At 38.4% G+C, this 23,663-nt stretch overlaps 1 protein-coding gene across 1 annotated transcript; it reads right to left on the bottom strand.

Moving 5' to 3' along the window:
• Window positions 1–21,445: 21,445 nt before the first annotated feature.
• Window positions 21,446–22,264, bottom strand: LOC145066703 (uncharacterized). Its single transcript, XM_079013981.1, has one exon. It carries the CDS (start codon window positions 22,262–22,264, stop codon window positions 21,446–21,448), a length of 819 nt encoding a protein of 272 aa, XP_078870107.1.
• Between the last annotated feature and the right edge of the window lie 1,399 nt (window positions 22,265–23,663).

Below are 23,663 nucleotides of genomic sequence, written 5' to 3'. Positions count from 1 at the left end.
TGTTACTTATCCCAAGAATGACTTCAGTGATCAAGCAATCTTAACTTATGATTAGGTTTTCTCCTTCAACGATGAGGATATGGAATCATTGAAAGCCATTGGGGCTTTTCCTTCCAATGTAGTTTTTCGACCTTTAGAGGCCACCGTTCAACCAGATTTTGTTTCTTTGATGTGGGTTTTCTTTCCGAAATACCCATTTACTCTAGGTTTAACTTATCCTTTTACTGGTATCGTGTCACACCCCCAAACCAGAAAGACGGAAACATTCGGGGGCGAAGGACGTCATATTCAGTATCATAACAGTTCATAGTAAGGAAAGTACACACACCATATATATATATATATAAAGGTTTCAAAATGTTTACATAATTGTATTTGTTACCTGTTCAAAAGATAAATACATAAACATATTTCCAAAGAAGTAATTAACGTCGGGGCGTTAATACCCAAAAGTTGGTTTCCAAACCTGCTTAGCAGTTCCCTGAGAATACATGTTATTTCAAAGAAAAAGTGTCAACAATTAGTTTGGTGAGTTCATAAGTGGTTTTGAGAAAATGTATGTCATTCCAAAGTTCGTGCGTTTTCCAAAAAAATCCCTTATTTTCTTATAAAAGTATGAAATGCATATGAATGTTCATGGTGTCAATTGTAAATAGTTGCACTAGGAAAATCCATTATTTTCCTATTAGTTGATTGTTTTAGGTACATGAAAATCCCTTATTTTCCAAAAGTAACAGGCAGTCTCTAATGTCCAAGACGAAAATCGCAAGCAACTGACATGCTTAAAGGTTGAGGCATAGTTTTATATAATAAAGCTATAAGAAGATCGCACTTGTTAGATGAAGGATAGTTTTAATAGCTACTCATTCATAAAATCAGAATACCGTAATAATTGTCTATCCGGTGAGTTTTCTAACCATACTAAAAATAATATTCCTATGGAGACGGTCTTTAGGCGTCGAAACGTTTATGACAAACTGTCACCCAAAGGACTGTAACTAACAGTCAAGGCGCGGGATCATGACTTCTCGTATAGATCTATACACATTTGACACACTCTCCAAACGGGAGACTCTGGTTATAATAGACAGAACCTTAGTTAGTACCTTTTAACAAAAAGGTAGCATTGAAGATGTAATCGTCTCACGGATTCTCAACTAAGTCTGTATTAAAGTGATAGTTTTGTATGCAATGTTTATCCTCTTTCATAATGTTTGACAAAGCATAAATCATAAGTTCTTTGAATGCATAAAATGGTTTAATCAAGGATGGCTATCCTGAATACTATGCATTTTGTATAAATCTAGTGCATGCAAAGTATAACAAGACTTTTCACGTTTTCACTCGGGATTAACCGAGTGTTTACTTGTATTCTCCCCCGAAATGTATTAAAAGTACATTATAAAGTTTTTGAAGGTGTATAAAAGGGGTATGAACTCACTTGATTGAAGTGGTTGTTTTGAAGTAGTCGAGAGAAGAATCGAGTAGAACTTCGACTAGAGAAAGTTGAAATCTCGGGATCCTCGGGGATCTCGGGAGTGTGGAACTTCCTTCGGAACTTGAGTATGCAAAACCGGGGCTTTGGGAAAGCATAACGAGGTAATCACGCAGAGTAACAGTGCTTAGAAGGAAAGAAATGAGCACCAAACCCGGCTCCCTTAAGCTTCTATTTATAGGGGCTGATTTGGGGTCTCACGTCGAGTTTGGGTTGCTCATGTCATGAGGCTTAGTCAGCATGATCCTCTTCGATGAGTTGACATGGTTGACACACTAGAACCCATCAATCACGAGCTCATGTCGTGAGCAGGGTCCCCTCACGTCGTGAGGCTGAGTCAGCCTCAGATTTTGTGTCTCGAACTTGTAAAATTCGTAATTTTTGCGTCCGAGCTGCGATTTCGACATTCTTTATATGCACGCGTAGGTGTCAAAGACTCTACAACTCTCGTTTAGACTCCGTCGGCTAATTTTGACTTTATTTTTATTATATTATGTTTAACAGGCCGGGCCTGGAAAAGCCCGTTTAAATCCCATAACTCCTTCATCTGCTGTCCATTTTCATCAGCCTTTTTACTATTGTACTCCTATTGTCGGGGTCTTCAACTTTTGGTTAGGTTGTGTCGGCTAAAGACCGCTCGATCTCTATTTCGAGTTTTTAGCTGTCTACTGCTAGGTCAGAAACTTCGAAAAATCATAACTTCCTCATACGAAGTCAGATTGGGGCGTTCTTCTGTGTATGTTCATGCTTTTGGGATATCTATCACTTTGATTTAGACACCTAAGGTTGAAAAGTATCTTATTGAAATTTCTCTTTTTATGCTTAACAACACTTTACCGGTAGCGTTACGAATCTTTGATTGGTCATAACTCCTTCGTTATAACTCGGATTTTAGCGTTATTTATATTTTTGGAAACCTTATCATGATATCTACCACATAGTGTACCCAAACAGAGCTTTTTGAACATTTCATTTTTGATCATATTCTTATTACTTTACAAAGAGGTTACAAGACTCAACTTTCAGTCATTACATTGACCCGAAATAACGGGTTGTTACATCATCCCCCCGTTAGAGGGAATTTCATCCTGAAATTAATTACAAAATAGAAGTTTAGGGACTAGGGAAGAGATGCGGATACTTCTGTTGCATCTGACCTTCTCGTTCCCATGTGAATTCAGGTCCCCGCTTAGCATTCCAACGGACCTTCACTATGGGTATGCGACTTTGTCTAGTTCGTTTGATTTACCTATCCATGATCTCGACAGGTTCTTCCACAAAGTTAAGATTTTCGTTTAGTTCGATTTCGTCTAGTGGAATCACAAGAGTTTCGTCGGACAAACACTTTTTCAGGTTAGATATGTGAAACACTGGATGCACTTTAATAAGCTCAATTGGAAGTTGAAGTCTATAAGCCACTGGACCAATCCTTGAAGTAATTTCGAAGGGTCCAATGTACCTTGGATTTAGTTTTCCACGCTTCCCAAATCGTATCATTCCCTTCCAGGGTGAGACCTTTAGTAGAACGCGGTCACCAACCTGAAATTCCAAGGGTTTTCGTCTTTTGTCAGCATAGCTCTTTTGCCTATCCCTCGAGGCTTTCAGACGTTCTCGAATTTGAACTATCTTTTCATTTGTTTCTCTAATGATCTCCGGACCAGTGAGAGTGCTTTCAGGGACTAGACCTTTTGCCAACTGCGTGTCGCCTACTTCCGTCCAACACAGAGGTGATCTGCACTTACGGCCGTAAAGGGCTTCAAATGGAGCAGTCTTGATACTAGTATGATAACTGTTGTTATAAGAGAACTTGAATAATGGTAGGTGAACATCCCACGCTTTACCAAAGTCGATTACACATGCTCACAACATGTCTTCTAGGGTTTGGATCGTTCTCTCACTCTGTCCGTTAGTTTGTGGGTGATAGTCTGTACTCATATCCAACCTTGTTCCCATGGATTTTTACAACGCTTGACAGAATCCGAAAGTGAATCTATTGTCTCTGTTCGAGATGATAAACATTGGCACTCCATGAAGTCGCACGATCTCTTGGATGTAGGTTCTCATTAGCTTTTCCATCTTATCAGTTCCCTTGATCGGTAAGAAATGAGCAGACTTGGTTAGTCTGTTGACGATCACCCAAATGGTGTCATGACCACCCTGAGTCTTGGGTAGTTTTGTTATGAAGTCCATGGAAATCTGCTCCCATTTCCACTCAGGTATTTCGGGTTGATAGAGTAGACCTGAGGGCTTCTGGTGTTCTACTTTTATCTTGGTGCAAGTCAAGCACCTGCTCACATAGATAGCAATTTCTGCTTTCATGTTTTGCCACCACTAGAGTTGTCTGAGATCTAGATACATCTTATCTGATCCTGGGTGTACGGAATATGGAGTCTTGTGTGCTTTGTTCATAACTATCTCTCTGAACCCACTAAACTTTGGTGTCCAGATTCGGTTCATGAGGTAGCGCACTCTGTCACTCTTGATCTCTAGATTCTTTTCCATCCTTCTAAGGGTTTAACCTGTCATGTTTTCAGGTTTCAAGGCTTCTATTCGAGCTTCCTTGATTTGTGTCAACAGATGCGAATGGATCGACATGGTTAATGACTTCACTTTTCAACCAGAGTAGTCCTTACGACTAAGGGCATCAGCCACTACATTCGCCTTTCCTGGATGGTAATGAATCTCACATTCGTAGTCGTTGAGCAATTCGAACCAACGTCGTTGTCTCATGTTCAACTCCTTCTGGTCGAGTATGTGTTGAAGGCTCTTGTGGTTTGTAAATATGGTGCACTTGGTACCGTAAAAGTAGTGCCTCCAAATTTTTAGAGTGAAGACCACAGCTCCAAGTTCTAAGTCATGCGTAGTGTAGTTGACTTCATGTGTTTTCAGTTGTCGTGAGGCATACACAATAACCTTTCCTCGCTGCATTAGTACACATCCCAACCCTTGGTTCGAAGCATCGCAATACACCACAAAATCTTCGATCCCCTCTAGAAGAGAAAGAATGGGTGCACTGCATAGGGCCTGTTTTAGGGTTTGAAATGCAGCATCTTGCTTTTCTCCCTAGTTGTAGGTCACACCTTTCTAAGTTAGGGAGGTAAGAGGCTTTGCGATGCTGGAGAAGTTCTGAATGGACCTTCAATAATAACCAGCAAGGCCTAAAAATTGGCGGATCTCCGTTGGTGTAGTTGGTGCAGACCAATTTTCGATAGCCTTGATCTTAGATGGATCCACGTGGATTCCTTATTCGCTGATCATGTGACCTAGGAAGTCCACCTTCCTAATCCAAAACTCGCATTTTGAGAACTTCGCATAAAGTCTCTCAGCTCGTAATGTCTCTAAGACTTGTCTCAAATGTTGGTCATGCTCTTCTTTACTCTTTGAATAAAATGAGTATGTCATCTATGAATACTATCACAAATTTATCCAAGAATGGATGACATACCCGATTCATTAAGTCCATGAATACGGCAGGGGCATTGGTTAGTCCGAACGGTATCACTACAAACTCGTAATGCCTGTATCTTGTTCGGAAGGTCGTCTTGGGAATATCACTCTACAGGACTCGCAACTGGTGATATCCCGATCTCAGATCGATCTTGGAGAAGTAGTTGGCTCCTTGGAGTTGGTCGAATAAGTCGTCGATTCGTGGTAGGGGATATCGGTTCTTGATGGTAAGTTTGTTGAGCTCTCGGTAGTCGATGCACATCCTAAATGAGCCATCCTTCTTTTCACAAACAACACTGGTGCTCCACAAGGCGAGAAGCTCGGCCTGATGAATCCTTTGTTGAGTAGTTCATTCAGTTGGCTGGATAGCTCTTGCATCTCCGCTGGGGCTAATTGATATGGTGCTTTGGCTACTGGGGTAGCTCCGAGAATCAGATCGATTATGAATTCGACTTGTCTTGCAGGTGGTATTCCTGGAAGATCTTCGGGAAAAACATTGGGAAATTCGTATACGTAAGGCACGCTCTTGATGTCCTGGACTTTGCGTTTCACATCCACGACATATGGTAAAAACGCATGACATTCCTTGCGTAGGCACTTCTGAGCTTGGATATACGAGATAATACGAAGAGTGGTATTGGGTTTGTCGCCATAGATTATGAGGGTTTCGCCGGTTGGCAAATTAAGGCGAACGGCCTTATCGTAACATAAAATGTCCACATGATGAGAACTGAGCTAGTCCATGCCTATGATGACATCAAAACTCTTAATCGAGACTGGTATGAGGCTGATTGGAAAGGGATTATCGTTTAGAGTTAGGGTATAGTTTATGTATATCTCCTTAGTGCCTTCTATTTTACCGTTGGCCATTTCTACTATAAACGGTTTACTTAATGATTGGGGTGTTTGTTTCAGCAGGCCTTAAAAATTATGACTCACAAAACTCCTCTCCGCTCCACTATCGAACAAAATGCATGCATATGAGTTATCGAGAAGGAATGTACCCGTAACAACAGTGGGGTCTGCAACGGCTTCATCCAGTCCCATTGCGAACACATGGCCCCTCCTACCGGTATCCTAGTTGTTTGCCTTCGGGCAATACCTGCGGTAGTGTCCCGTGGCTCTGCACTCAAAGTAGGTGCGGCTTACTCTGGCATTAGCAGTAAGGGCGTCTTGTTGGGTTGGCTCCTTGCAGAAGCGGGTCGTATGCCCCTTCTTATTGCACCTAGTGCATTTGAAGTCACTGCAAAGACCGTGGTGGTGGAAGTTGGATTGGTTGCACTTCGGAAATCTCCCACTGTATGAACTTGTGGGTGCAGTGGTGACAGGAACAATAACAGCGAGAGCCGCTACCACTTGTTGTTTCTTGGGGTTCCCCTGTAGGGTTTGTCCCCTTCTATTGTTCCAAGGCCTTCCCTGGCCCTGTACTTCATGTGATGGATCGGCAGTAGCTACAACAGTACTCTGTTTGACCCCATGGTCGATGAGTCGCTGAGCCAGGCACTTAGCGCTATTGAAAGTGATAGGGTTGGAGGCCAAGACGTGACCTTGAATCTCGGGTGACAACCCCCAAATGTACCTCTCAACCTTTTTCGGTTCTGGGTTGACCATGGCAGGGCACAAGGCGGCAAGGTCACTGAACCTGGCCTTGTAGGCTACTAGGTCAGACCCAGTCATCTTCAGATTCTAGAGCTCCTGCTCTAGCTTTTGTATCTCGCCCCTTGGGCAGTATTCCTCCAGTAGTAGGACCTTTAAGTCCTCCCAACTTAAGGCGTTGGCGACGGTGAGAGTCATGGACTTCACATAGATTTTCCACCAGGTGAGGGCGCGATCAGTGAGGGTGTAAGCAGCGAACTTGACTTTGCTTGCTTCTTGGCAAGAGCAGATCTCAAAGACTGTTTCGGTCTTTTCGAACCATTGCATCAGTGCAATGACTCCCCCTGTGCCATTAAAAGTTTTTGACTTTGCGCTGGAGAACTCCTTGTAAGTACATTCCCTTACTTGACCATGACCATTGCCATGGTTGGGATGATTTGTGCTGCTTCCCGCCCCTCCATTTCCGTTGGAGTTTATTTGAGAGAGGGCGGCGGTTACTACTACTGTGATAGCAGCCTGGACCATGGCTGGATCATAAGTTGGTGGTGGAGGTGGTGTTGGTATCGTGCCCAAACTAGGTCTTAGGTTTGGACGAGGAGGCATTGCGCTGCCAAGAATTAAAAATGAAAGATCATTAGTTTTGGTGGTTGATGGTTGAATGATAGTGAGTTAACTATCTTTAATAGTTTAAAATTATGGTTTGACCTACACAGGGCTTCGAGTTTGATTCACAAATGGAGTTTGAATAGCAATAGATAAACTCATGAACTCGAATGAAATGCACATAATTAACAAACGAAAGAGATATGCCCTATATATATTAAACATCTGGTTGTGTTACATCCGAAGTTAGAACAAAACTGACCTTTCTAAAGGTCTCCGATTACAGGAAGTTAAAGAAAGTAAGACTTTTAGCCGATGGTCCTATTCTATATCAAAATTTGCGAGTTAGGCGAGTACTACTCGCGGTGCGGATTGCGCTTGGAGCTTGATTCCGCATCCGATTGCTTGGCTCCCTTGAGACGCCTGTCAAAGGCAGCTTGTTGCTCCCTCAAATCTCTCATTTCGGAGAGAGCTGCATTCATTTTCTCTTGGAGAGAGTTCGTGTGCAGTTGAGCATTCCCTTGTAGCATGTCAAGGCGTCGGATATCAGCTACGTTATCCTCCATCCTCATGTCAACCTCGTGAATTTGGGTTGCCTGGACTCTGGATTGATAAGCCTGATTGGCAAGCTTGCCTACCATTACTGGGAGTGCTCGATCAGCTGAACTTCCTCCGCCGACATCATAGAAGTCCCGACACATACCGTAAGGAGGAACCAGTCCTTGTTGCTGGGTCCAATGATAGATGTGGCTTCCCCAGACGGGAGTTGGTCCTTGAAATCCCATCCTGAAAGGAGGTCGAATGGATGGAGGTCGGACGGCTGGCGGATTAATTACCTCGGGCTCTGAGGCTGAGCTATCTAAATCTTCCTCTTCCTCGTCTTCCATGGGTTCCTCCTCGGGGTAGTCTATAATCCATCCCTCATTACCTTGGTTGGGGTAGTAGGGGTCTCCGGAGTGATGGAATCCAGCCATTGAGTCTATACGAGAATAGGGTTAAGAATTGACAATAAACATGTAAATTTTTACCCTTAAGTTTGAAGGTTGAAGATATCCAAATACTCCCATAGTATTCTTAATGATATGCTCTTGGTAAGTTTTAAATTTGTTGTCTATTGCAGACACTGTTGGATTAGTGTCTAAGTCTATAACTATTTTGGTATATACTTGACCCAATGGTGCATGGTCCTTTTGGGTTGCCTTCACCAAAGCAACTTGATAGGATGAATTATGGAGAGAAAGGATTAATTATGATTTATTAATATATTATGAGAATAATATATTAAAGGAGAAATCATATTGTTTAATTAATATTAGTCAAGAATTAATAAGAATTAAGTTTGTGGCTAAAAGACATTAATTAAACTTAAGGGACTGGAACTGTCAATTGTATGATAATTGAATATTGAGATAATGGACTCCATATTAGAGGGGTGGACGAATTCTACGGGGAAACCCATTAGAAATCTTCCTAGGCCTTTAAGGAAGGAGTCCATGGGTTGCTTAGGGCCTAAGCATCCAAATTAGGGTTTCCTTGTTAGATAACCCTAATAGCCTCACTATTTAAAGATCCCTAGAGCACCAAAAACGTGTGGAAGGAACTCCTTAGGGTTTTGGACGGTTTTGGGCAGACTCATCTCTCCTTATTCTTCATCCTCTTGCTCTTGGTGTTTGTGAGCCTTTATAGGAGTGACAATTGTGACTGTAAGCTTTCTAAAGTCATTGTAAGGAGGAATTGAGATTGTTATTGCTACATAACAATCAAAGGTAATCCTCTAAACCCTAATTTCATTTTATAATATGTTAGATCTAAGATTATAAGTCTTGGATACATTGCATGTACAATAGAGAAACGTAGATCCAAGCATTAGGGTTTGTATGAACACATAGGATTGTTCTTATGTACAAAACCCATCAGTAGTATCAGAGCCTTGATTGGTTTCTGTTGTATGTGATGCTATGTTGAATTATTTACTGAAAATCGAATTTCGGCCTTCTGTTCGAACTGACTCGGCGAGTCACTACATGGACTCGGCGAGTCTGCCCTACTCGGCGAGTCGGAGCATCATGCAGAGGAAATTTCGGATTTACTTGTTGTTTTGCTTAAGGATAATTACCATATTCGTTTTAAACTAATAAAATATGATTTTTATTGTTTCTAAAAGATTATCCTTACCAAAACACAAGATAATTACCAATTGATTAGATAATAACTTCCTTATATGACTAAAGAGTGATTATTTGTATTAATTGGGTAATTTATCTTGCAAGAAATTGAAATTAGGTCAAATACAGATAATGACAAAATTAATTGTTTAATTTCTATTATTTGTTATTTGATCCTTGTGTTGTGAAAAAGTTTCTATTATGCCCATGTAAGTTTTATGGTTTAAATTTGAACTTAAGGTTTTGTTTTGAAATTTAAATAGTTAAAACCCTAATGTTTTGAAATGTTTCAAAACTTGCCCTCAAGTTTTGGAATTTAAAAGTTGATTAAAAGTTTAATTTAGAAATGTTAAATTCTAAAACCCTAGTATAGTTTTGAAACGTTCAAATCACACCCTCATGGTTTTATTAATTATTTAAAGTGTATAATTAAAGGAGATTTAGTAAATCCACAAAGTTTTGGTTTACAATGTAATTAAATTAAAGGTATAATTATTAAATTAGAACACCTAGTATTTTAAAAGTGTAAAATACACCCTATACTATACATAACATTAAAAGTCTAATATATATATATATATATATATATATATATATATATATATATATATATATATATATGTATGTATGAGTAAAATTCAGTCTTACTGTTAGTAGGCCTCATTCACGAAGCTGGTCTATAAGGGGTGTTTAAGGAAATTGCATATAAAATGGTGATTGAATGGGTATCCACTCTTACCCACCACACTCTTGACTAGTGGAGGGTCGTTAGCCGAACGGGTAGGATAGGACAAAAACCTTCCATTAAAAGTTTAATGAAATACAAAAGTAACTAAATGCTTTTATAAAATTCCCAATCTTAGTTACTTTAGGCAAAAGTGAATTGATGCAATTCCATGAAAGTACACTTTGTGCCCTTGCGAAGACGTTAGTGGAGCGCGTGTGGTTAACCGGAACACTAAATGGTTCTAAGCAAGGGTAGCAAAGGGTGACTCAATGTTTGTCATAGTTCGGTGGAGTGTGTGTGGTTAACCGGCACATCGAATAGGTGACTGTAACATGTGGGGGCACCATGTACATTTGCATGGTTATTCACACCCGCTTTGTGATCATCGGTATCCCAGTCACAAACTAGAGGGGCATATCGAGATTTAAACATGCCATTGAAATGTTCAATGAATCTCAAAAGATCTAGGAATTTTCAATAGATTTAAAACTTAAATTTCTTTTTCGTTTTTCATGGTGGAAATTGGTAAATCGTCATTTACCTACCTTCAAATATTCTGCAACTAGATTACGACATCCCTTTTCTAGGTTGTAGTGTATTGTGTTGGATCCTAGCCTCGATGTTTCATTTGGGTGTCACATCGAGGATTCTAATCAACTAACTTGAATTTGTTTTCTCCCGTTCTGTAGATGTCAAAGTATTGTTATTCCCAAATCCCGTGGAACAAGCTTTCCACATAAAGATGATATTCCACGATTCAATTGAGGAACAAGAGATCATGCTTCACTTCCTCCACCTCCTCCAATTATTCTCCCTAACCCACAAGTTCGAAGGCTTGAAAACTTCAAGCTCACTCAAGCCCTTTTGGCAAGTAAACATGAAGAAGGAAAGTCGGTGTGTCCACACATCCCAGAGATGAAGTCACACATTGATAGGTTAAGAATGTTGGGATCCGTTGTCAGTGAGGAGCTCGTTGTTAACTGGGTTCTTCAGTCACTTCCTAACTCGTATAGTGAGTTTGTAAGAGAGTACTATATGATGAACCACGATGTGACCCTTATAGATCTTACCTACATGCTTATTGCTGCTGAATCAGCGATGGTTTGGCGCACTGGAAAAGCAAAATTGATTGGTGAATTTGCCTTCGAGACCTCTATGGATATAGGCAATGGCAACGAAAGGCAAGCCATGATCGAAAAGTTTGATCATAAGAGAAAGGCAAAGTCTGAAGTAGTTCCATGTGCTATTCCAAAAGAGTCAATTTGCTTTTAGTGCCAAGAGAAGGGGCATTGGAGACGAAGCTGTCCTATTTACCAGAGTCAAAACGTATGGCTCTACTTTAGGTAAAAATCCATTAACTAACTCTTTTAAGTTCCTATTCTAGATTCTTAATACATGATGTGATAAGATTACAATTGATGTTTTATAGCATCAAAGAAAAGGAGAGGAAGCTTAAGGGAAGAAGTGAGCGGAATCTAATCATGAAGAAATGGATTTCGATCGCATTACTTGAAGATTGGATTCTTGAGCTTAGAGTTAGAAAAGATTGCTAAGAAATATGTATTAACATAGTTTTTCGATAAGTTGCATTGTAAGGACAAATTTTTCCGCAATAATATAAAATTTTGTTTTATATTATTTATTTATCCTTACAATGGCATGCATGAAAAAATTAATGTTTGAAGATTTCTATTATTAGCAATAATGGATTTGATTCTTAATTATGTTATTTGTGGAAATGTCGAGAATTCACCAAATAGGGAGAGTTTCTCATCGCCCAAGTTTCAATTGGAAAGAAACTTGGAATCATGCAACGTGTATGATGAATTAAAAACTTTCACATTTGGAAATTAGACTAATTCGTTGACAAAGTGTCAAGTGAAGGACTAAGAGATTGAGTACACAAAGTTGTGTGTTGATCAAGTACACCACAAGAGTAACAAAGATATTCATCATGATTTACTAAAAGTTTAGTAAATATGATTATACTTATAAGATTTAGTGTAATTCTGAATTGATTGAAAGAGTTTAAATCAATAGCAGAACGAATAAGAAGAATCAAGTAGGCAGAAAAATAAAAGTTTCTCTATTCTAAGAAGAAGGGAGAGTACCTTTTATTATGATAGGTCTTAATGATTAAGAACCACATCTCAATTGATCCTATAAGTGAGTCTTAGTACAATTGTATGTCTAAGAAAAGGAATCAAGGATTGAAGAAATGGTTAAATCAAGAAGTCAATCATAATTCGTTCCAATATCAAGTCTTAGAGTTAAGATTGTGAATTGATTGACAAGTCTTAAGAAGGTTTATAACAATCATCAAATGTGGAAAGTTGTGATGTCTTGGATAAGACAAAGACCAACCAGGACCAATTTTATGAAATGTTCTGTCTTGATAAAAGCTACACTAACTCTTGAATATTTGTTTGTCAAGAAATGTTTATTGACAAGAGAATCTTATATGTCAAGGAGTCAGTGGGAGTCTTAATGGTCTTGAAAGGGTTCAAGAACAAATCAAAATAAACCTTATCGAACATCACTAGCACACGACTTGAGGTTTACAACCTATCGTGTTGACACTATCTTGTTTCTGTGTCGTTGCAATTGAGTTAATTATGCATATAAGTTCTATGAGATCTCATGTGAACACATTAAAGGCAAGCACCTTGATCAATGAAAAGTACATTGATAAGAAAAGGTGAGCTGCTTAACTACTTGGAAGACATGGTGGGCAGCCGTGTTACCATAAGGCAAGAGATCAAGATTGAGAAGGTTCGGTCCATATGAGTTTGAATTTGTCGTAAACTTTGGTTTTGACAAATTCACAAAGATAGGAACACATAAACCATTAAAATCTAAGTGTCATAAGATTTCCTCCTCATGAAGATGACTGTGAGGAAATGCTTTCACTAAGAGAGATTTTATGAAGTTAGTGATTGTGAAATTATATTCTCGAATTCGATTGTGGTTACGGTATCCCTTTCCATGATCCGAATTGTGATATTTGGCAGTTAGTCTGAATTGTTTAGACACACATATGAGCTATCTTAGACAAAGGTGTATGAGATTAAGAAGCTTAGATCAAAGATTATCAAAGCATCAAGTATTAGAAATATGAACTTAAGAAATTCAATAGGTATTGTTTTTCTGGAAGTTAAGCTGTTTTCTAAATACATGTCAAAGCTAGTGGGAGCATAAGTGTTATGCTTATATGATAATAATCATCATGATAGTGGGAGCATAAATATTATGCTTGTATGATTATTAAGGCAAGTATTGCAAGTTAGCAATATTAATTATAGAAAACAAGAGTTATAATTTGCAAAGTCGTAAGGGTTGAATAGTTGTTTTGATATAATTAAGGGAGAGAATATTATGCTTCATTTCAAATCTAAAGGCTTAAGTTGTGGAATGTTAATAAATTTAGTCAAGAATACTAGTGCGTTCTTAAATTTTGATTATGATCATGGCATCCCTTTTCATAGTTCGAATTGTGAGAACGTGACACATTAAATATTATGGCAGAAGATTGATAAAGTATCATATCTTCATGTAAGACATTATGCATCGTGTCCCTTATGCTTCGGGTATAGGATCGATTGCAAGGGTTATAATATTTAACCATTCTAAAATTTTCCAAATGTCTAGCGCATTTAGAGGGAAAACGGAAAAGAATCGGTTTTGACTAAGATAATTAAACAACTATCAAAGGACGATATCGACATTATTATGGACCATATCGACATTATTATGAATAGATAAGATTCGATTAAGAATGAGTTGTCATATGGAAAATATGGAAATGGTTCTATATTAGGAGTTGGATATTGAGAGTCTATGTCTAGATTAGAATATTTTATGCAAAAGGATGTTCAAGGAATGTACTTTGAGTGAGAGACATCATGTCTATGGAATTGTATTGTAACAATCTCAGATAGAGGACTTTGTAATTTCATTAGCAATAGTCAATGTGACTTTTGTACTATAACATTATGTAAGGATCATTGCATAAAATGTTAGAATCTAGCATATTCCATAAGTGGCAAGAATTTGATATTCTTTCACTTGTTAAAAGGATTAGGAGTTGTGAAATGAGTATGATTGGAAATGTGTTTATTTGATCTATTTCACAAAGTAAGAACCGTAGGTAAACATTGTGTTCATGCTAAGAGCATGGGACAAGTGTAGTAATAATTCAAGTAAGAAGTTGATTACCCGAAACAACAAATAATGAGTAATCAATATGGTGATAGATAAAAGGTGTTTTATTTATACTCAAAAGTTTGGGGTCATATGGGATTAGTATTATTCTTATGTTTCACTTTGCATGTTTTGACTTCCTGAATAATTAAATTGGTTCAGAACAATCAAATTATTCGAACGGACCACAGTCGTTCATATGTTGGAAGTAGGGATGAATGAAGACTGTCGTGAATTGGTGTGTGGATTGTCTAAAGTGTATTAGACATAAGCAATTGTTTGTTGCAACGTTCATGAGTGCTTATGAATATGATTTGAGCATTGGATTAAACCCACGCTCACTTGGATCACTTCATGAATTGTATCACGAGTGATTGGTGAGACGATAACATCTTATATTCTTGAAACTGAGATGTGTGAGTTGTATCTTGCGAGTCGGTTGCACACTGATAATATGTAAATGCACTAGTAACTTGGTGTTATAAAACATATTGTTGTGTGTAATTCGGTAAGTGAGTGCAAGCGAGCATTGAGTCAAAGTTTATCCGTTCCTTTTATCCAAAGTAGGATAAAAGAGATATCTTTGGGCCCCTCGATGATTTAGTGACGGCACCTAAGCGCTTGGCCAAGCCGGGACTAATTTGATGAGATCAATTGTAGTCTGTTGTCAGTCATCATAAATCGGATGTCGGGAAATAGTATAGAGGGAATGATTAAGTTCATGTCTCATATCTATACGATATCTAGAATGGAGGAATATATGATCCCTTATCTAAAGGACACGCGTATCTGATAAGATCAGAGTTGACAGCGGCTTTTAAAAGCTACGATTGCAGATCAGGATCTGAAGTCATATGCAGAATAGTTATTAGACTTATCCAAGTGGGAGACTGTTGGATTAGTGTCTAAGTCCATAACTATTTTGGTATGTACTTGACCCAATGGTGCATGGTCCTTTTGGGTTGCCTTCACCAAAGCAACTTGATAGGATGAATTATGGAGAGAAAGGATTAATTATGATTTATTAATATATTATGAGATAATATATTAAAGGAGAAATCATATTGTTTAATTAATATTAGTCAAGAGTTAATAAGAATTAAGTTTGTGGCTAAAAGACATTAATTAAACTTAAGGGACTAGAACTGTCAATTGTATGATAGTTGAATATTGAGATAATGGACTGCATATTAGAGGGGTGGACGAATTCTATGGGGAAACCCATTAGAAATCGTCCTAGGCCTTTAAGGAAGGAGTCCATGGGTTGCTTATGGCCTAAGCATCCAAATTAGGGTTTCCTTGTTAGATAACCCTAATAGCCTCACTATTTAAAGATCCCTAGAGCATCAAAAACGTGTGGAAGGAACTCCTTAGGGTTTTGGATGGTTTTGGGCAGCCTCCTCTCTCCTTATTCTTCATCCTCTTGCTCTTGGTGTTTGTGAGCCATTAGAGGAGTGACAATTGTGACTCTAAGCTTTCTAAAGTCATTGTAAGGAGGAATTGAGATTGTTATTGCTACATAACAATCAAAGGTAATTCTCTAAACCCTAATTTCAGTTTATAATATGTTAGATCTAAGATTATAAGTCTTGGATACATTGCATGTACAATAGAGAAACCTAGATCCAAGCATTAGGGTTTGTATGAGCACATAAGATTGTTCTTATGTCCAAAACCCATCAGACACTCCCTGGCATACGTTAGTTGGCTCTCGGACAAATATAGTTGATCAGGCTATATTCATCCCAGTTCCGATTACATGTCCCAAGGCACACCTGCACTGCACAATTTATTTATAATACTTCTATATTGATATATTTATGACATTGTTATTAATATGAAATGAATGCATGCCTACCTTACAAAAATTAAATAAATTTAATTTTTAAAAGTATGACTCTTACTTAGAGTGTTTTTGCCTAGTTGTGTTTATAGTTGTATACCAAAATGGTTTTGATATACTTAATTCACTATAAACAATGCTCCCATACCAATCTGTCACACCCCCAAACCATAATGGCGGAAACGTTCGGGGGCGGAGGACGTTATATTTAGTATCATAACAGTTCATATTAAGGAAAGTACACACCACCATACATATAAAAAGGTTTCAAAATGTTTACATAATTGTATTTGTTACATGTTCAAAAGATAAATACATAAACATCTTTCAAAAGAAGTAATTAACGTCGAAGCGTTAATCCCCAAAAGTTGGTTTCCAAACCTGCATAGCGATTCCCTGAGAATACAAGTTATTTCAAAGAAAAAGTGTCAATAATTAAGTTCGTGAGTTCATAAGCGGTTTTGAGAAAATGTATGACATTCCAAAGTTCATGCGTTTTCCAAGAAAATCCCTTATTTTCTTATAAAAGTATTAAACGCATATGAATGTTCGTGGTGTGAATTGTTAATAGTTGCACCAGGAAAATCCCATATTTTCCTATTAGTTGATTGTTTTAGATACAGGAAAATCCCTTATTTTTCTAAAGTAACAGACAGTCTCTAATGTCCAAGACCGAAAATTGCAAGCAACTGACATCCTTAAAGGTTGAGTCATAGTTTTATATAAAAAAGCTATAAGAGGATCACACTTGTTAGATGAAGGATAGTTTTAATAGCTACTCATTCATAAAATCAGAATACTATAATAATTGTCTATCCGGTGAGTTTTATAACCATACTAAACATAATATGCCTCTGGTGACGGTCTTCATGCGTCGAAACGTTTATGACAAACTATCAACCAAAGGACTGTAGCTAACAGTCAAGGCGCGGGAAGATGTAATTGTCTCACGGAGACTCTGGTTATAATAGACAGAACTTTAGGTAGTACCTTTTAACAAAAAGGTAGCATTGAAGATGTAATTGTCTCACGGATTCTCAACTAAGTCTGTATTAAAGTGATAGTTTTGTATGCAATGTTTATCCTCTTTCACAATGTTTGACAAAGCATAAATCATAAGTTCTTTGAATGCATAAAATGATTTAACCAAGGATGGCTATCCTGAATACTATGCATTTTGTATAAATCTAGTGCATGCAAAGTATAACAAGAGTTTTCACGTTTTCACTCGGGATTAACCGGGTGTTTACTTGTATTCTCCCCCGAAATGTATTAAGATTATGTTATAAAGTTTTTGAAGGTGTATAAAAGGGGTATGAACTCACTTGATTGAAGTGGTTATTTTGATGTAGTCGAGAGAAGAATCGAGCAGAACTTCGACTAGAGAAAGTTGAAATCTCGGGATCCTCGGGGATCTCGGGAGTGTGCAACTTCCTTTGGAACTCGAGTATTCAAAACCGGGGCTTCGGGAAGGCTTAACAAGGTAATCACGCAGAGTAACAGCACTTAGAAGGAAAGAAATGAGCACCAAACCCGGCACCCTTAAGCTTCTATTTATAGGGGCTGAATTGGGGTCTCACGTCATGAGTTTGGGTTGCTCACATTGTGAGGCTTAGTCAGCATGATCCTCTTCAATGAGTTAATGTGGCTGATACACTGGAACCCATCAATCACGAGCTCACGTCGTGAGCATTGTCTCCTCACGTCGTGAGGCTGAGTCAGCCTCAGATTTTGTGTCCCGAACTTGTAAAATGCATAACTTTTGTGTCCAAGCTCCGATTTTGACGTTCTATATATGCACGCGTAGGTGTGAAAAGGATCTATAACTCTCGTTTAGACTCCGTTGGCTAATTTTGAATTTATTTTTATTATATTATTTTTAACAGGTCGGGCCTGGAAAAGTCTGTTTAAATCCCATAACTCCTTCATCTGCTGTCCATTTTCGTCAGACTTTTTACTGTTGTACTCCTATTGTCGGGGTACTCAACTTTTTTTTAGGTTGTGTCGGCTAAAGACCGCTCGATCTCTATTTCGAGTTTTTAGTTGTCTATTGCTAGGTCAGAAACTTCGAAAAATCGTAACTTCCTCATACGAAGTCAAATTGCGGCGTTCTTTTTGTGTATGTTCACCGTTTTCGGATATCTATGACTTTCATTTAGACACCTAAGGTTGAAAAGTATCTTATTGAAATTTCTCATTTTATGCTTAACAACGCTTTACCGGTAGCGTTACGAATCTTTGATTGGTCCTAACTCCTTCGTTATAACTCGGATTTTAGCGTTCTTTATATTTTTGGAAACCTTATCACGATATCTACCACATAGTGTACCCAAACAGAGCTTTTTGAACATTTCATATTTGAGGAGCTTGTTCCTACTGTTGGTGATTCTGAGGAGAAGGTTCCAAATTTCATGCACTTCCTACACTTGAAAGGTCGTTCAGGTTCGAACATTCTAGTCTCCAAGAGGCTTATTCTACTATTTCTTCTATGGCTACTGGTAACATTATTTAGCTTGGATACTTCTTTTAGAGTGATAAGTATCCTGAGTTGATAAGCATATTTGGCAGGTTCCAAGACTACTCGATCCAAGGCTCGTTTTGGTTTGGCAGATCTTGAAGGCGATATGACCAGCGATTTGATCAAGGTTAAGAAAGAAAAATATGTCACTCTTATTCCTCCTAAGAGATCTCTCGTAGACCCTATAGTTAAGGCTTTAGGATCACGAAAGCAAAAGCCTTTTGAAGTCATGGATTTTGGTTAGGGAATCTAGGGAGTGAGGATGCTCTCAGGAAGTTGACTACTTTTACTCAAGCCGTAATTTTTCTTTTGTTCTTTGTTATTTTTCTATTTCGTATTGTCATTTGATCTTTTTCAGGTTTCCGATCATATCTCTGTCGATTTGAGGCTCCAAGCTGAGAAAGCTGAGCAGACTCTTCAGAAACAGGAAAAGATGTGGAAGGTGATCAATGAGGATCTTCTGAAGCGAGTGGAACTTTTGAGTAAGTAAAAGGCTAAGAAAGAGGGTGAGCATGCTGCAGAGATTGAGGAGGTGATTGCCGAGGTGAAGAGTAATGTTGCGATAGCTATTTGGGAAGCTAAGATCAAGCTTGTTGAAGATCTTAAAAATTCGAGATCCTGGAATGTGGTTGGTTGGCGCGAGGCATTAGCCTAGCTGACTGGCAAGCCTGCCCCCATCACTAAGGATCCTGCATCGCCGCCGTTGGAGGGAGGAGAGAAAGATAGGGCCAATGATGATCAGACTACGGTCTAGGCTTGCAAGAAGATAAATTAAGTATTTTTTGCTTTATGTGATACATTTTAGCTTTTGCCTTAGTAGGTTCGTGTACAACTTTTTGAATGACATGGTAGCATTTCCCATTTATCTGTCTTTATTTCCTTGTCTTATTTAATCTGCGTGTCAAATATAGTATTTGGATTTTTAAGTAGGTAGGATCCTAAAATTTTTAAGATCCTTAATTTTACTTAAAAATTTCAAAGTTAAGAAAAAGGAAAGATGGAACCTGATTGTGTTCAAGTTTTTCCTTAAGCTTCATAAGCTTTTCAATCTTAGAATTTACTGAGCATAAATCTCAACTTAGGATCATTGTTGACTTCTGATGATAAGGTTCTTACTGATGAGGATCCATATCGATGAGGATCCCTAACGATGAGGATTCTTAAGGATGAGGATCCTTAATGATGAGGATCCTTAATCATTAGATCATACAGGGGAATTCCCTTCTTAGGATAACCTGTTTAGGTTATAAACCTTGACAAAATTCTTGGGTAACATCATAAGTTCAATTGATTACATGTTAATGTGATGTACTGGAGAGGATCCCAACTTGTGACATATTTCATGGGAAAGATCCCTACTTATGATAACATGAAAATGTTATGGTTCGTGTGTATTTTCTAGGAAAAAATCCCAATATATGATAACATGAAGATGTTATAAACCTTATGTAATTTCTAGGGTAAGATCCCAATTTCAGATAACCTGAAAATTTTATAAACCTTAAGGATCTTAACTTATGTTCAAAGATAAGAGGGTTGCCAAGCCACTGCATCGTGAAATGATCCCCTTATTTTTATCCCATAGTTAGATATCATGCGTTCAAGCAAGGTGTATAAACCTTATTTCGTGTGAAAGAGGTAATTAGCTCTTTAAACCTTGGATGGAATTAAGTACCCTTAAGCGTAGGAGAAATGATTGGTGTCTAGCTTGTGTATATGATAGGTTAAAGATCATACTGTTGATATAATGGAATTTTACAAGTGTTAAGATGTTGAGATCTTCGTGTGTCAAGATCCTTATGTTTCATGATCTTTAGCCTTGAGGATCCTTATGTTTCAGGATCATTGCTTATGGAGATCCTTAGTTGTATGTTGTTCTTCATGGCAAACATTAGCTAGTGGTGGGTGTTATTCTAGCTAACGCTCCTCCGATGCTTAATTTAGTAATGTATTCGAGGAGAAAATAAGTAATGATGAAAAGTTTAAGGTAAAGAACATGTGCACCTTGGTTTTGTTGAAGATCAATTGATCTTGTTTACATATAGTATGCTTTGAGATGTATAGCATTCCAGGATCTTGGCAAAATGTCTCCTTCGAGTGTTGCTAGCCAATATGCTCCTTTTCTTGCTTCAACATCTATGAGATATGGTCCTTCCCACTTAGGAGCTAATTTACCTGCAGTAGGATCCTTGGTGTTTTGGAATGTTTTCCTTAATATCAAGTCTCCTATTTGGAATCTTCTGACTTTTAAGTTCTTTTTGTAAGCCTTGGTGATCTGTGTTGATGAGCAGCAATTCATATCTTGGCAAGATCTCTAAGTTTTTCAACAGTGTCAAGATCCTGGTCCAAGATCCTGTCATTGTTTTCTTTATTTGTGAGAAAGTATCTTGCTGTCAGGAACACTACTTCAATAGGGATCATTGCTTCTGTCCCAAACACCAAGGAATAGGGTTTGCAGAAACCATGTAATCAGTCATCATTCATCACCAACACGAAGACTTTTCCTCCTGGAGCTATTGGAAATTTTCCTACTATATCCATTCCCTATTTCATGAAATGGCCATGGATAGATACTATGATGTAGAGGTTCCGCCAGTTGATGTAGGATGTTGCTATGTCTTTGGCAAGCATCACACTTTTGAGCATGTAGAAAAGAATCTCTCTTCATGGTTGGCCAGTAGTATCTTGTTCTCAATACCTTGGAGAATACGGATCTACCCCCAGTGCGATTGTCATAGTCTCCTTCATGTATGTCCTTCAAGACTTCCGCAACTTCAGGATCTTCCAAGCATCCGATATATGGACCCGCCATAAACTTTTTATTGATTTTACCTTGGATTATTACGAATCTTTAGACTCTTTTTCTAAATTCTCTTTCGCTTTTTTCTTCTGTTGGGATCGTGCCCTTTTGGAGATACTCCATAATGGGTTGGATCCATGATCGTGGACTTCTTCGAGGATCCTGTTGGTTGGGATCCCCTTCAGGAGGGATATGAGGGTCACTATCTCCGATGGCTGCTATACTTATTGGTTGTTCAGGATCGCCTGGTTTTTCAGAAATGGCTTCTATAGTTGGAGTTATTATGTGGGGTATAGGGATCTTCATTTCTGGTGGGATCCGTAGGGAGGATCCTAAGTCGGCTAATGCATCTGCTTCTGTGTTTTCTTCCTTAAGAACTTGGGTTAGGCTAAAATTTTCAAAATCAGATACTAATTTTTTGAGGATCTCAAGGTATAATGGTAATCTTTCACCTTTCACTGAATAAGATCCATTAAAGTGATTGGTTAATAATAAAGAATCAACAAATACCTGAAGATCCTTGATTTGAAGATCCATAGCCGATTGTAGTCCCATGATGAGTGCTTCATATTCCGCTTCGTTTTTGGTTACGTTGAAATCGCAACTAACTGCCTGGGGTTGGATGTCCCCCTGTGGCGATTTTAGTATGATCCCTAGCCTGACTCCTTTTTGATTTGAAGCTACATCCATGAATAGTGTCCATTTTTCCAAGTGTTCATCTTCTAGGAGTTGTTTAGCTTCAATTTCTACTTCGGTTTGTAGATCATCACAAAAGTTAGCCACAAAGTCTGCTAATGCTTGTGACTTTATGGTGGATCTTGGCTTATATTTGATTTCCAACGTGCTTAACTTCACTGACCATTTTGCCATCCTTCCTAACATCTTTGGTTTTCTCATCATATTCTTAATAGGATAATTAGTTTTCACATGTATTGTATGTGTCTCGAAATAATGTCTTAACATAGTAGAATCAATTACTAGTGCAAGAATTAATTTTTCGAGATGAGAATACATGGTCTCAGGATCCATAAGACGTTTACTTACATAATAGATGGGATGTTGGTCTCCGTTAAGATCCTTGGCTAGGACAGCACTTACCACACTTGAGGATACCAAGAGATAGAGGAGAAGTGGTTCTCCATCTATAGGCTTCACCAGCAGTGGCGCAACGCTTAAGTATCTTTTGAGTTCCTGAAAAGCTTCTTCATCTTCTTCGGTGCATTCAAACTTCTCGTTCTTATTTAAGATATCATAGAAGGGCTTACACCTTTCTGAGGATCTTGAAATGAACCTGTTGAGTGCTGCTACTCTTCCGGTTAGCCTTTGGATGTCTTTTGTTTAAGATGGAGATTTCAACTCGATGATTGCTTTAATCTGCTTGGGTCTTGCTTCTATTCCTCTCTTGCTTAACATATACCCAAGGAACCTTCCCGACTTCATCCCAAAGTGGCATTTAAATGGATTCAACTTCATGTTGTATTCGTCTAGAATGTCGAAGGCTTCTTTGAGATCCATGAGATGATATTCAACTTTCATGGAATTCACCACCATGTCTTCAATGTAGACCTCCATGGTGTCCCCCAGCTTGTCTTTAAATATTCGGTTCACTAGTATTTGATATGTTGCACCTGCATTTTTAAGACTAAAAGGCATTACAGTGTAACAATATATACTTGTTGGTGTTATAAATGATGTATCTTCTTGATCGGATGGTTCCATCTGAATTTGTTGGAATCTTGCTGAAGCATCCATGAAGGTTAACAGTTCGTGGCCAGCCATTGCATCTATCAAGGAGTCAATGAGTGGTAGAGGGAAAGGATCCTTAGGACAAGCCTTTGTTAAGATCCATGTAGTCTATACATACTCACCAGTTGTCGTTCTTCTTCTGTACGACAACTACGTTATCTAGCCGTCTCGGGAACTTCACTTCCTTGACCATAGCTGTCTTGAGGAGGTTTTCCACTTCTTCTTGGATGATTTGATTCCTTTCAGGTGCAAACTTCCTTCTCTTTTGGTGTACCGGTTTGAAAGAAGGATCAATATTAAGTTTGTGAGTGATAATGCTCTTGTCTATACCTGTCATATCTTTGTGTGTCCATGCAAACATCTTGCTTCTTGTTCAAAGGAAGTTCAATAGGTCTTGCTCAATTTGCTCAGGTATTGAGGATCCTATGAGGACTTTGGCTTCAGGATCCTCACTGCTCAGGGGAACTTCCTTCACATTTCGCTCCTTCGTTTCTACAACATGTTGTGCCCCCTGCCTTAATTG

Source organism: Lactuca serriola, chromosome 8 (assembly GCF_051521515.1).
Source record: "Lactuca serriola cultivar US96UC23 chromosome 8, Lser_US96UC23_V15, whole genome shotgun sequence".
NCBI classification, from domain to species: domain Eukaryota; kingdom Viridiplantae; phylum Streptophyta; class Magnoliopsida; order Asterales; family Asteraceae; genus Lactuca; species Lactuca serriola.
Note: the sequence above shows the minus strand (reverse complement) of the source record. Positions and strands in the feature narration are given on the sequence as shown.